This window comes from Platichthys flesus, chromosome 19, assembly GCF_949316205.1.
Source record: "Platichthys flesus chromosome 19, fPlaFle2.1, whole genome shotgun sequence".
In the NCBI taxonomy this organism is placed as follows: Eukaryota; Metazoa; Chordata; class Actinopteri; order Pleuronectiformes; family Pleuronectidae; genus Platichthys; species Platichthys flesus.
Window position 1 is genome coordinate 340,988 of NC_084963.1, and position 13,975 is coordinate 354,962.

Here is a 13,975-nt window from a genome sequence, read left to right on the forward strand (position 1 = left end):
GAGGAACTGATAGTGAGACGGTGTCAGCAGGATGTGAGGGCGTCTGTGTTGTGACATCCAATCCCTCGGAGCTGGGACGCCAACACATGCCTCTCTCTCTCTCCAACGCTCTGCAGCTCACGGCCTCGCTCTCTCTCCTGGTCTTAGCTCACGGCCTCGTCCTCCCGCCGGCGTCCTGCAGGCTTCTGGTGGTACTGCAGCTCACACTAGAATCAAACATGGAACATTTACAGCTCCATGAGTTTGATTCAGCTCTAAGTGCAGAAAAGTCTCGTTGAACTCGAGCGACTGAAGAGGAAAGAGCAGAGGGAACTTCCTCCTCTTGTTCGTCACATTGATGAAGATGAACTCTCACTTTGTGTCACAGATGTTGTGGTTCGAGTTTCTGCTTTGACACAAACTGACATTTCTGTTTCCTTATTTCTGTTTTCTTCACATTGTGGTTTACACACACACTCACACAAACACACACACACACACACACACACACACACACACACACACACACACACACACACACACACTAGTCCCTAACCCTCCAAACTGAATGCCTGACCCTCAAACAGCCCATGAAGAAGGGACCCCTGGACCACATGTCCTCACTCTGTTGGGTTTCTTATTAAAGTCGGTTCCGTGTCACATGACGTCAGATGAGACGTGAACAGTGTTTTCTGAGAAGCTGGGTATGAATGTGTGGAGCCGGTTATAGAAATCGGTTTCTGCAGTTTCTTGTTCTGATGTAAATAGAACTGCTGTTCCTCTTTCTCAACGTCACACCCTCCACTCTGTAAAGTTGTGTTTGAGTCAAGCTTCCTTCTGACTGAACTTTATCCTTCAGCTGAAGCAACAACAACACACTCATGAATATCTTCAGAAGCATGAATTAGGATCATATTATTCTCTGAGTGAAAATGTTAGAAGGATTTGATCTGACAATGTTAAAGAGATCACAGGTTCCTGGATCTGCCCTACAAGGTCACGAGTTCAGTGGAAAACGTTTTTTAGTTTCTGTATAATCCTGTTCACAAACAGCGCCACCTACAGTCCACTCTGATCAGGGTTGTTTGAATGTTTTGCAGGAGTGAGTCGGGCCGAGGTGCAGAGCAGCAGTCATGGTGGCCCTGTCACTCAAGATCGGCGTGGGGAACGTGGTGAAGACGATGCAGTTTGAACCGTCCACCATGGTGTACGACGCCTGCCGCATGATCAGGGAGAGAGTTCCTGAGGCACAGCTCGGCCAGCGTGAGACACACATTCACACACACTAACACACACTCACACACTCACACACTCACACACTCACACACTCACACACACACACACTAACACACACATTCACACTCACACACACATTCACACTCACACACACACACACTCGGGGACAGGACAAGTCGACTGAGCTGAAAGTCATAATATAAGATAAACAATGTTTGTTCAAGATTCAACAATGGATCAGAAAACCCTCAAAGTGTGTTTGCTCAAACATGACTTCACACAATCCTCAGAAGTGAACATCGTTAACGTCCTAATGAATTTAAAGCTTCTTGTCCGACGTCTTCATTCATGAAAATGAGTCAAACACTCAAACAACATGAAATACATGGGGAACAGTTGTAATGAAAATAGCTTCATCACATTAATGTTGAGATTTGGTTCTGAATCAGTCAGCAACACTAAACAGATAAATAAATACCTGTTGGTTTGAATTCACTTCTCACTTGTGAGATGTTTTGTGACTTGTGCCTGAAGCAGAGTCCGGATCCTTCACTGTCAGCTTGTAGAACTGATCTGAGACCTGCTGTGGGTCAGGGGCCGGGGAGGGGGAGTTGAACACGGGAGCGATCAGGCAGCGTGTCACTCACAGAGGAGGGAGTGTGGACGATTACAGGATCTGCACGAGAGCTGCAAACAGCTGTAAACTGAGAAGAGTCCAGAGTTGTGTGTCTTTACGTGAGACGTCTCACAGCAGCTCTGAGGTCGCGTGTTCCAACCCGTTCACATGCAGGACGTTTACTCCAGGTCAGATCCAGAGTCTGTGTTTTCTGCACAGACTCGTTCAGCATCAGATCCACAGACAGGAAGTGACCCGTTCCCTCTGCTGCAGAGGTCACGTGATCATGTTAACATCACGTCTCACTCACGTTCACACATGGTGGTGCAGAGCAGGTACAGAGAGCTCCACTCTGACTCTCTTTCCTCTGCAGCCTCAGACTACGGGCTGTTCCTGTCTGATGAAGACCCAAAGAAAGGCATCTGGCTGGAGGCAGGGAAGGCCCTGGATTACTACATGCTGAGGAATGGAGTGAGTCACAACAAATACACACCAGAACTGGAAAGATGAAGAAACAGGTCCAGTGTGGTTTGAATTAGAACCTGAGCCCCTCGGCTCTGTGGCTCATGTTGATATAAGGGAGTCAAGTTACATTTCTGATTCCATATATATATTAAGTTTAATAATCAATGATTCCTAACATGTTGTTATTGTCTTATGACGAATAAATGTAGCTGAGGTTTGATTCTTTACAGTTTAACTATAAATTTATTATAAATTACTTCAATAGAACTTGACTAAAGAAAATAACCATCATTTTAGTAAAGTAAAGTATATACATGAATGAACATGGAAGCGCCACCTAGGGGTCGGAGGTATTATGTGTCCATCCCAGTCTCATGAAGACGTGAAAGAATCTTTTCTATTTAGTACAAATGTTCACTTGGACTGATTAGACTTCAGAGGTCAAAGGTCACCGAGACCTCCTATGAGTCAGGGCAGTATTTCAGCTGGGCTTGACCTCCTGTGTCTGTCCTGGTCCTCTGCAGCTCACGTCCTGTGGAGACACACTGGGACAACAGGGACTTCTGACTCAATAACTTCCTCTGGGTTTCCACAGCCTCTAAAACTGTGAATTAAACGTGTCCTGTCTGTCAGGACACTCTGGACTACAAGAAGAAGCAGAGGCCTCTGAAGATCCGCATGCTGGACGGCACAGTGAAGACCGTCATGGTGGACGACTCCAAGATCGTCAGCGACATGCTCATGACCATCTGCGCCAGAATAGGTCGGTTGTTTCTCTGAGTCTCACCTCCAGAACGAGACCGACTGTAGAGTCTACTGGAGTCCTGTAATGTGTGTGTGTCTGTGTGTGTGTCTGTGTGTGTGTTTCAGGCATCACAAACTATGACGAGTACTCGCTGGTGCGAGACATCGGCGAGGAGAAGAAGGAAGAGACCACAGGGACACTGAAGAGAGACAAGACTCTGCTGAGAGACGACAAGAAGATGGAGAAGCTGAAGCAGAAACTGCACACAGACGACGAGTGTAAGAGAGACACACACACACACACACACACGCTTACACACACACACGGTCTATACTATCACACATATCATATTTTGATGGGAAATTCTTTTTTGTGATAAGAGAAGAAAGGTTGTGAATGTGGATCAGATCAGATGAACTGGAGACGGGAGGGAACCGACATCATCTTTACATTCATTCCATTCAAAATCCTACTAAAACAATGACTCACCTAATCAGTCAGATTAATATCTGTAAGTCGGTGTCTGAGAGCGTCAGTGTCTCCTGCGTCAGTGTCTCCTGTGTCAGTGTCTCCTGCGTCAGTGTCTCCTGCGTCAGTGTCTCCTGCGTCAGTGTCTCCTGTGTCAGTGTCTCCTGTGTCTGTGTCTCCTGTGTCAGTGTCTCCTGCGTCAGTGTCTCCTGCGTCAGTGTCTCCTGTGTCAGTGTCTCCTGTGTCAGTGTCTCCTGCGTCAGTGTCTCCTGTGTCAGTGTCTCCTGCGTCAGTGTCTCCTGCGTCAGTGTCTCCTGCGTCAGTGTCTCCTGCGTCAGTGTCTCCTGTGTCAGTGTCTCCTGCGTCAGTGTCTCCTGTGTCTGTCCTCAGTGAACTGGTTGGACCACGGCCGGACGCTGAGGGAGCAGGGCGTGGAGGAGACAGAGATGCTGCTGCTCAGGAGGAAGTTCTTCTACTCGGACCAGAACGTGGACTCCAGAGATCCGGTCCAGCTCAACCTGCTCTACGTGCAGGTACACCAGCTGCCACATCCATCCCATAATCCTTGCTTCAGTTCCCTCTTCACCAATCCAGCCAATCAGAATCAAGTATTCTTGAGTTTGTTCTACTCAGGTTGTTCTTTTGGTTTCATGTGTTCTCCTGTGTGTGTGTGTTGCCGTGTTTGTGTGTGTTTGTGTTACCGTGTGTGTGTGTGTGTGTGTGTCTGCCACAGGCCCGTGACGACATCCTGAACGGCTCCCACCCCGTCTCCTTTGACAAGGCCTGTGAGTTTGCAGGTTATCAGTGTCAGATCCAGTTCGGCGACCACAACGAGACCAAGCACAAGCCTGGATTCCTGGAGTGAGCTCCGCCTGCAACGCCTCCTCACTGTCCCTCCTCTGCAGCATTGTTATTATTTCTATCTTTTGAGTTTTGTTGTTGATTTGTAGCTGTAATCTTTCTCCTCAGTCTAAAGGAGTTCCTTCCCAAAGAGTATATCAAGAACAAAGGAGAGAAGAAAATCTTCCAGGTGAGAACCAGACATCACGAGTCGTCACAGATAAAGTTCACAGACCCGGTGTTTACGTCCGATCACAAAGATCCAGATGTGTCCTCGATGCGTCCGACCACTCAGACACAGCGGGGGGTCGTCTGCTGACCTCATTCTGTCATCAGTGTGGACGTAGACGTGTCCACACCAACAGCCGGAGGACGTCTAGTCAGCTCGCGTCCTCCAACCTCGGCAGTTTCACAATGAGCTGAAGTATTTTACTCTTCTCAAGCTGATCAGACATAAACTGAGCCACAGACATGTTCCAGACATGTTCCAGACATGTTCCTCACATGTTCCTGCCGTGTTCCTCACATGTTCTGCAGGTTCCTCACATGTTCCTGCCGTGTTCCTCACATTTTACAGACAGGTTCCTCACATGTTCTGCAGGTTCTGGTTGTGAGAACAAATGTCGGGGTCAGTGTGTCGTACGTGTACAAACCTGTAACTCGACATAACGATGATTCTGGTGGAGACGCATGTTTTGTCTTCATGAACAGAAACGACCTGATATTAGAGCAGGAAGTGAAACCTGATCACATGATCAGAGGAGACACATTCAGGGACGCACTTTAATTCCAGGTGTGAACAGACAAGTTGAACACATGAGCAGGTCCCTCAGGTCGGGTGTTGACACCAGGTCTGAACAGAACCTTTAGTTTCTCTGAGCCGTGAGCAGCTGCTGTGAAGGAGATGACTCCTCCTCCTCTCATCCCCTCTCGTGTCCTGCAGGCCCACAAAAACAGCCAGAACATGACGGAGATCGAGGCCAAGGTCAGCTACGTGAAGCTGGCCAGGTCCCTGAAGACGTACGGAGTGTCCTTCTTTCTGGTCAAGGTGAGGAGACGCTTCTCTGTCAGGGTGGAGCCGGGTGGAGCACGGAGAACAGAGGGTTGATGGATGGACATGTTTTCACATTTTTAAATAAGAAAACATCTAAATGGAAAATTCAGTCACATTTAAAACTAATTTAGAATCTTCTGATTCTTGTGCTTTGTGATTTCTGTCACTCCAAACACTGATATGAGGAGGAGCCAGGAATCAAACCACTGACATCTTCCTCCTGAGCCACAGCCGCTCATATTATATTTGAATTATCAAGATGACTCAGTGTGCCGTATTGTGCATGCTCTCAACCAATCAGGAGCCAGTCTCAGCTGTCAATCATCACGTCTCAGCCTGTTTTTATTTCGTCTAACAGCTGATTCAAACCAAACTGAAACGAAACACTTTTATGTAACGTCTGCTTTTAGTAAGGGTTAGGGTTAGCATGTCCCCTTTGCTAACATGGAGGAGGAGTGTTAATGAGCTGTGGTGCAGACACCAGGGGGCGATCACGTCTCTGGTGTCGAAGCAGGAGGACAGAAACAGGGATCAGTGTTTTACTCACAGCAACACGTCAAACAGAATGAAACTCAGCGAGTTGTGTGATTTAACGTCCTGCAGGAGAAAATGAAGGGAAAGAACAAACTGGTCCCTCGTCTGCTGGGAATCACCAAGGAGTGCGTGATGAGGGTGGACGAGAAGACGAAGGAGGTGATCCAGGAGTGGAACCTGACCAACATCAAACGCTGGGCTGCTTCGCCCAAGAGCTTCACCCTGGTGAGTTCCTCAAGGGGCAGGACTGAACCTTGACCCTGAGCTGCTGCTTGAGGAAGCAGGAGGTGTTTCTTCTAGATAGATAGGTGTAGATGTTCCACAGAGGCCTCCTGTGATCTGTGAATGCTAGAGAGTTAATGGTTGAAGCCTGGTAGTGGGACTAGTGTCAGCGCTGGGAAACAGTCTCCAGATGCATGCAGCCGCTGAATAGAAACAGCTGAAGGCAGAAAGCTGTTGAAACTCAGGAGCATGTGTGTGACCTTGATCTTCCAGGACTTTGGAGACTATCAGGACGGGTACTACTCTGTGCAGACCACTGAGGGGGAGCAGATCGCTCAGCTCATCGCCGGATACATCGACATCATCCTCAAGAAGGTCAACATGTGGAAAACATACCAGTCAAATCCTCAGATCAGTGTCCTGGTCTTCAAACCCTGGGATCTGAGTGAACCTCTGATCTTGATCTTCTGAGACAGAAGCAGCTGAATGTCTAACACGTTCCTTTTGTTTACGACTACAGAAGAAGAGCAAAGATCATTTTGGACTGGAAGGAGATGAAGAGTCAACGATGCTGGAAGACTCTGTGTCGCCCAAAAAGTAAGAGTGTGTGTGTGTGTGTGTCTCTCTCTCTCTCTCTCTCTCTCTCACCTCTGGCCCGTCTCCTCTCTGTCTCTCTCTCTCTCTCTCTGTCTCTCTCTCTCTCTCTCTCTGTCTCTCTCTCTCTCTCTCTGTCTCTCTCTCTCTCTCTCTCTCTCTCTCACCTCTGGCCCGTCTCCTCCCTCCAGGTCCACGTTGCTGCAGCAGCAGTTCAACAAGGTGGGGAAGGTGGAGACGGGCTCGGTGGCGCTGCCGGCCATCATGCGCTCCGGAGCCGGGGGACCGGAGAGCTTCCAGATGGGCTCCATGCCTCAGGCCAAGCAGCACATCACCAGTGGACAGATGCACCGGGGACACATGCCTCCGCTGGTGAGACACAGAGCACCACACTCTGATCTGGTCCGTGGCGCAGTGGGTCTTGGTGGTGACAGTATTTCCTGTGTTTCCTCAGACGTCAGCTCAACAGGCTCTGACTGGAACCATTAACTCCAGTATGACGGCGGTCCAGGCTGCTCAGGCCGCTCTGGCCGACTTCGACACTCTGCCGCCGCTGGGAACCGACGCCGTGAGATTGAACTCCTTGATTCTTGATCCGTGTGCTGATGTGTCCGCTCTGCGTCTCTGTGACCGGAGGACTTCTCTTTCCTTGTTTCAGGCGTCCCAGGCCTGGCGCAAAAACAAGATGGACGAGTCCAAACACGAGATCCACTCCCAGGTGGACGCCATCACAGCAGGCACCGCCTCCATGGTCAACCTCACCGCAGGTAGAGTCGGCGGCCGTGTTTCTTCACATAGAGTCGGTCTGGGCCTCAAATTGATTTTTCGATGACCCTGTCGTCAGGCGACCCGGCAGAGACGGACTACACGGCCGTGGGTTGTGCGGTCACCACCATCTCCTCCAACCTGACGGAGATGTCCAAGGGGGTCAAACTGCTGGCGGCGCTCATGGAGGACGAAGGAGCGAACGGTCAGCAGCTGCTGGGCGCCGCTAAGAACCTGGCGTGTGCCGTCTCCGACATGCTGAAGACCGCTCAGCCGGCCAACACAGAGGTCAGTGCAGGACTGAGACGGACAGGTGTCAGGTTCTCCTCTCTGCAGTTTGAGTGACGTGTTGTTTTCCTGCAGCCGCGTCAGATCCTGCTGCAGGCCGCAGGAAACGTGGGTCAGGCCAGCGGGGAGCTGCTGTCGCACATCGGAGAGACGGACACGGATCCCCAGTTCCAGGTGAGTCTTCATTCTGCTGCTCTGCTGTGAACTGCAGCCTCTCAACCCTGAGAGTGAGGAGGTGACAACACTCACACAGGAGGATGATGAATGTGTGTGTTTCATCTGACAGTTTCTAGGTAACGGATCTCTCAGGGGAAGCAGAGGGAGGGTCCTCACTTTATATCAAATCCTGGTAACAAACGTGTCCGTCAGGCCAACGCTCCAAACTGAAGAGCCAATCAAAACCTCTCTAATGAGACGCTATGAATAATAATCCACGTGATCATAATCCAATCTGTCAATAATTCAGAGGATAGAGTTCAGAAGGGAGGGGTCAGGTATATATATCTATATATATGTATATTATATGGTGGCCAACATAATTCACCGTAAACATTATCAACAATAATATAACTGTCAATTCATTTGATCTGTAACGTTGTTTAATGTGGTTCATCTCATTTCTTGGCAAATCTCTCCGCTGTCATAACAACATATTTATTACTTTCAGATTTGAATAATAAGAATAATCATAAAGAATCATTTGATAAATAATCTACAAAATTCCAAATATTCTAACTTCTTCCAACCAGAGTGTTAATAAAGATGGACGACTTGACATTTCACAAAAGTGAAGCCAGAATAGCTTGATCGCCCCCTGGTGGCTGGCTGCAGTCACATCTGAGACGTGTCGTCGTCTTTATTCACATTCACTGATCGTCTGAATTCTTCTTTCACAACATGTAATAATCAGCTCCTCCTCTGTTTCCCACGAGTGACGCGTGATCAGTGATCGATAGTGACGAGTGTTTGTCGTTGGCAGGACATGCTAATGCAGCTAGCTAAAGCTGTAGCTAACGCCGCCGCAGCCCTGGTGCTCAGGGCCAAGAACGTGGCCCAGAAGACGGAGGACTCGGTCCAGCAGAACCGTGTGATCGCCGCGGCCACTCAGTGCGCCCTGTCCACGTCTCAGCTGGTGGCCTGCACCCGGGTGAGTCGTCCGCTCGAGCCTGCGCCGCCTGTCACGCCCCCGGAGTCTCATCTCGTTTCCTTCTTCCCTCTGTCGTCAGGTCGTGGCTCCGACCATCAGCTCGCCGGTGTGCCAGGAGCAGCTGATCGAGGCAGGGAAGCTGGTGGCCAAGTCTGTGGAAGGCTGCGTGGAGGCGTCACAGGGGGCGACCAATGACGAGGGCCTCCTGAAGCAGGTGGGCGTGGCTGCCACCGGCGTCACTCAGGCCCTCAATGAGCTGCTCCAGCACATCAAACAGTACGCCAGCGGCGGCCATCCCATCGGACGCCACGGAGAAGCCACCGACCGCATCCTGGATGTCACCGAGAACATCTTCAGCTCCATGGGAGATGCTGGTGGGTGACGCACTCTAAGCTAACGGCCACAGGGGGCGCTCTGTCCTACTGACAGTTAGCTTGAAATAGATCTAGGACATATTAGATATGTTGATCTCATGGTGTCCAGAGGAAGATCTGTGACTGTTCTCTCGTTAGATGATCAAACACGTGTTTCCTGAAGTGACTTATTGAAGCGTCTCTCTAACTCGTCAGGTGAGATGGTTCGTCAGGCTCGTATTCTCGCCCAGGCCACGTCTGATCTGGTCAACGCCATCAAGATGGATGCCGAGGGAGAGACGGACCTGGAGAACTCGCGTAAACTGCTGTCAGCCGCCAAGATGCTGGCCGATGCCACTGCCAAGATGGTGGAGGCGGCTAAGGTCCGCCCTCCGTCTCTGACCTCCATTGTTTTAGTGTTGAACTGACGTCATCATATTAATGTTCTCACGTCTTTGTGTCTTCACCGCAGGGGGCCGCAGCCAACCCCGACAGCGAGGAGCAGCAGCAGAAGCTACGAGAGGCGGCCGAGGGTCTCCGCATGGCCACCAACGCCGCCGCCCAGAACGCCATCAAGAAACGACTCGTCAACAAGCTGGAGGTAACGAGCTGCTGCTCTGGTTCTGCCTCAGTCGTGCAGCGAAGCAGTGTTCATGTCTGGTTTCCTGTTTCCTGTCAGAACGCAGCCAAACAGGCGGCGGCAGCCGCCACTCAGACCATCGCTGCTGCTCAGCACGCCGCCTCGTCCAACAGGAACCAGGCCGCCCAGCAGCAGCTGGTGCAGAGCTGCAAGGTAAACGTCTGCTCGCCTCCTGCTGCTGACAGAGCGTCTCCTCTGGGACGTGCTCGTCTCTGGGTCTGATTCCATGTCTCGTGTTCAGGTGGTGGCGGAGCAGATCCCTCAGCTGGTCCAGGGAGTCCGAGGCAGCCAGTCTCAGCCCGACAGCCCCAGCGCTCAGCTCGCCCTCATCAGTGCCGGCCAGAACTTCCTGCAGGTGACAGGCCCCAGCTGCTCAGGCACACCCCCCCCCACACACACCACACACACACAGAGAGTAGACACCAACACAAGTGTGTTTTAACGTTGTGGTGAAACGCTGCTTCACCAGTCAACAGGGAAAAGGTTTCAAATTCTCCTGTGATGGATGGTTTCATTAAATCACCTGAAATCAGTGTTTGGTAGAGAAACATCCCAAAACAAGAGATTCCACATTTAATGAAGATATTCACATTTTGAATGATTCTTTCTCCTCATGTGTATGTGCATGTGCTCCAGCCTCATTGAAGGATACAAGGTTCTGACATTTGGAGAATGAATTGTTGTTCATGAATGTGAAAAGCCTTTCTGGACACTGACTGTTTTCTCTTCTCCTCAGCCTGGTGCTAAGATGGTCACAGCTTCTAAATCCACTGTTCCCAACATCAGTGACCAGGCGTCCGCGATGCAGCTCAGCCAGTGTGCTAAGAACCTGGCCAGTGCTCTGGCTGAGCTCCGCACCGCCTCTCAGAAGGTACCTCACCCTGAAACCAGGAGCCTCTTCTGGTTCTTCTACCTGATCCCTCACACCCATCCTGGGAACTTTGTGCAAGTTTCAGTTTAATCCACTGAACTCTCCAAGTAGTGGTAGAGCTCTAGTTTCCAGGCCCAAGGCACGTCCACAGCAAACAGGCCTCCAGCTTATTAAAGACAGAAAGTTAGATTACCTGAGCAAGTCCGGTCTGGACCACTCGTCAATGTGTGTGTGTGTGTGTGTGTGTGTGTGTGTGTGTGTGTGTGTGTGTGCGCAGGCCCAGGAAGCGTGTGGTCCGTTGGAGATTGACAACGCTTTGTCAATGGTCAGAGATCTGGAGAAAGACATGAGGGAGGCCAAGGCTTCAGCTGAAGAGGGGAAACTCAAACCACTGCCAGGAGAGAAGGTGAGAGACACACACACACACACACACACACACACACACACACACACACACACACAATTGGCCCCGAGCAGCAGGATAATCTTCATGTTGTTCCTCTCAGCTTGAGAAATGCTCCCAGGATCTGAGCACCAGCACCAAGGCTGTGAGCTCAGCCATGGCTCAGCTGCTGAGTGAGGCCACGCAGGGCAACGAGAACTACACAGGTGAGCTACACACACAACACACACTGAGCTACACACAACACACACTGAGCTACACGCACAACACACACTGAGCTACACGCACAACACACGCTGAGCTACACACACAACACACACTGAGCTACACACAACACACACTGAGCTACACACACAACACACACTGAGCTACACACACTGAGCTCCACACACTGAGCTACACACACTGAGCTACACACACTGAGCTACACACACAACACACACTGAGCTACACACAACACACACTGAGCTACACACAACACACACTGAGCTACACACACAACACACACTGAGCTACACACACTGAGCTCCACACACTGAGCTACACACACTGAGCTACACACACTGAGCTACACACACAACACACACTGAGCTACACACAACACACACTGAGCTCCACACACTGAGCTCCACACACAGCTCTAAGATGAGTTTCTCAGTTCTTCATGTCTTTGCTCTGCTTCATGACCCAGTTGGATTCCATCAGGTGTCACCGTGTAGACTTCTGAGTGACTTGTGTCTTGATGGATTCCTCCTCTCTGTGTCAGGCATGGCAGCCAGAGACGTGGCCCAGGCTCTCAAGTCCCTGGCCTCCGCCGCCAGGGGCGTCGCCGCCGCCACGGACGACTCGCAGGCGCGTAACGCCATGCTGGACTGTGCCGGGGCCGTCATGGACAAGTCGGGCAACCTGATAGAAGAGACCAAGAGGGCCATCGCTAAGCCCGGGGACGCAGAGAGTCAGCAGAGGCTCGCCCAGGTCAGACCGCGGCCACCGCTTCGCCCGGAGCAGGAGCCACCGACCACCGAGCTAACGTGTGTGTACCGTGTGTAGGTGGCGAAGGCCGTGTCCCAGGCCCTGAACAGAACCGTGAACTGCCTTCCAGGACAGAGGGATGTGGACAACGCCATCCGCACTGTGGGCGAGGCCAGCAAGACCCTCCTGTCGGACTCTGTGAGCGCAACACAACCTTTCATTCAAGCTGGTTCTGAGTCTGTTCACTGAGCCGCTGCTCGGAACCGTCTTCATCTCAATGAATCAGAGAAACGCCTGAAAACAGATCCCATGATGTTACATCTCATTGGTGCATGGTCCTCTTCCCGTCCTAGTTCCCGTCCAGTGGGCGGAGCTTCCAGGAGGTTCAGGCTCAGCTCAACGAGGTGGCGGCCGGTCTCAACCAGTCGGCCAACGAGGTGGTGCAGGCCTCCAGAGGGACCACGCAGGACCTGACCAGGTCCACCAGCAAGTTCGGACAAGACTTCAGCAACTTCCTGGAGGCCGGAGTCGACATGGCAGGAACATCACAGGTCAGAGGGGGGGGGGGGGGGGAGGGGAGAGAGAGAGAGAGGGAGAATTAAATGAAGGTAGAAATACATAAATAGCATTTTACATCATATTGTATTAATTTATTGATTAATTACTACTTTCTGCGTTAATTAATTTATATATCATTGATGGTTGTTTTGAATAGAATTAAAGAACAGGAGGATAATTAGACAGGAGTTGTGTTACTGAAGCAGTGGATGTCTTCAGTCCAAACAGGACCAGACCCAGGTGGTGTCCAACCTGAAGACCATCTCCATGTCCTCCAGTAAACTGCTGCTGGCAGCCAAAGCTCTGACCACCGACCACAGCTCCCCCAACCTGAAGAACCAGCTGGCAGCTGCCGCTCGGTAACACCCGTCTCTAATGTGTCTCTGACCCGTCTCTGATGTGTCTCTGACCCGTCTCTGATGTGTCTCTGATGTGTCTCTGATGTGTCTCTGATGTGTCTCTGACATGTCTCTGATGTGTCTCTGATGTGTCTCTGACCCGTCTCTGATGTGTCTCTGACCCGTCTCTGATGTGTCTCTGACCCGTCTCTGATTATGTGTCTCTGACCCGTCTCTGACGTGTCTCTGATTATGTGTCTCTGATGTGTCTCTGATGTGTCTCTGATGTGTCTCTGATGATGTGTCTCTGATGTGTCTCTGATGTGTCTCTGATTATGTGTCTCTGACGTGTCTCTGATTATGTGTCTCTGATGTGTCTCTGATGTGTCTCTGACATGTCTCTGATGATGTGTCTCTGATGTGTCTCTGATGTGTCTCTGACCCGTCTCTGATGTGTCTCTGATGTGTCTCTGATGTGTCTCTGACATGTCTCTGATGTGTCTCTGACATGTCTCTGATGTGTCTCTGACGTGTCTCTGATTATGTGTCTCTGACATGTCTCTGATGATGTGTCTCTGATGTGTCTCTGATGACGTGTCTCTGATGATGTGTCTCTGATGTGTCTCTGATGACGTGTCTCTGATGATGTGTCTCTGACCCGTCTCTGACATGTCTCTGATGATGTGTCTCTGATGTGTCTCTGATGACGTGTCTCTGATGATGTGTCTCTGATGTGTCTCTGATGACGTGTCTCTGATGACGTGTCTCTGATGATGTGTCTCTGACCCGTCTCTGACATGTCTCTGATGATGTGTCTCTGACATGTCTCTGATGATGTGTCTCTGACATGTCTCTGATGTGTCTCTGACATGTCTCTGATGATGTGT

The 13,975-nt window shown here is 50.7% G+C and overlaps 1 protein-coding gene across 2 annotated transcripts in view; it reads left to right on the forward strand.

The window, feature by feature from the left end:
- tln1 (talin 1) overlaps positions 1-13,975 on the forward strand; it is a 37,296-nt gene that overhangs the window by 8,092 nt on the left and 15,229 nt on the right. The window contains exons 3-32 of one of the 2 annotated variants that reach the window (XM_062413473.1): positions 1,080-1,242; positions 2,205-2,302; positions 2,930-3,059; positions 3,167-3,319; positions 3,900-4,042; positions 4,243-4,370; positions 4,479-4,539; positions 5,293-5,397; positions 6,007-6,162; positions 6,433-6,534; positions 6,680-6,756; positions 6,945-7,125; positions 7,208-7,321; positions 7,412-7,520; positions 7,598-7,806; positions 7,882-7,980; positions 8,093-8,155; positions 8,786-8,953; positions 9,033-9,327; positions 9,523-9,689; positions 9,779-9,907; positions 9,986-10,099; positions 10,188-10,301; positions 10,683-10,817; positions 11,095-11,223; positions 11,324-11,426; positions 11,987-12,195; positions 12,271-12,390; positions 12,546-12,743; positions 12,970-13,109. In XM_062413473.1, the coding sequence (XP_062269457.1) occupies positions 1,113-1,242; positions 2,205-2,302; positions 2,930-3,059; positions 3,167-3,319; positions 3,900-4,042; positions 4,243-4,370; positions 4,479-4,539; positions 5,293-5,397; positions 6,007-6,162; positions 6,433-6,534; positions 6,680-6,756; positions 6,945-7,125; positions 7,208-7,321; positions 7,412-7,520; positions 7,598-7,806; positions 7,882-7,980; positions 8,093-8,155; positions 8,786-8,953; positions 9,033-9,327; positions 9,523-9,689; positions 9,779-9,907; positions 9,986-10,099; positions 10,188-10,301; positions 10,683-10,817; positions 11,095-11,223; positions 11,324-11,426; positions 11,987-12,195; positions 12,271-12,390; positions 12,546-12,743; positions 12,970-13,109 (4,079 nt within the window). In that variant the 5' untranslated portion in view covers positions 1,080-1,112. The remainder of the gene's footprint in view (positions 1-1,079; positions 1,243-2,204; positions 2,303-2,929; positions 3,060-3,166; positions 3,320-3,899; positions 4,043-4,242; positions 4,371-4,478; positions 4,540-5,292; positions 5,398-6,006; positions 6,163-6,432; positions 6,535-6,679; positions 6,757-6,944; positions 7,126-7,207; positions 7,322-7,411; positions 7,521-7,597; positions 7,807-7,881; positions 7,981-8,092; positions 8,156-8,785; positions 8,954-9,032; positions 9,328-9,522; positions 9,690-9,778; positions 9,908-9,985; positions 10,100-10,187; positions 10,302-10,682; positions 10,818-11,094; positions 11,224-11,323; positions 11,427-11,986; positions 12,196-12,270; positions 12,391-12,545; positions 12,744-12,969; positions 13,110-13,975) is intronic. The other variant, XM_062413474.1, reaches the window with a different exon arrangement.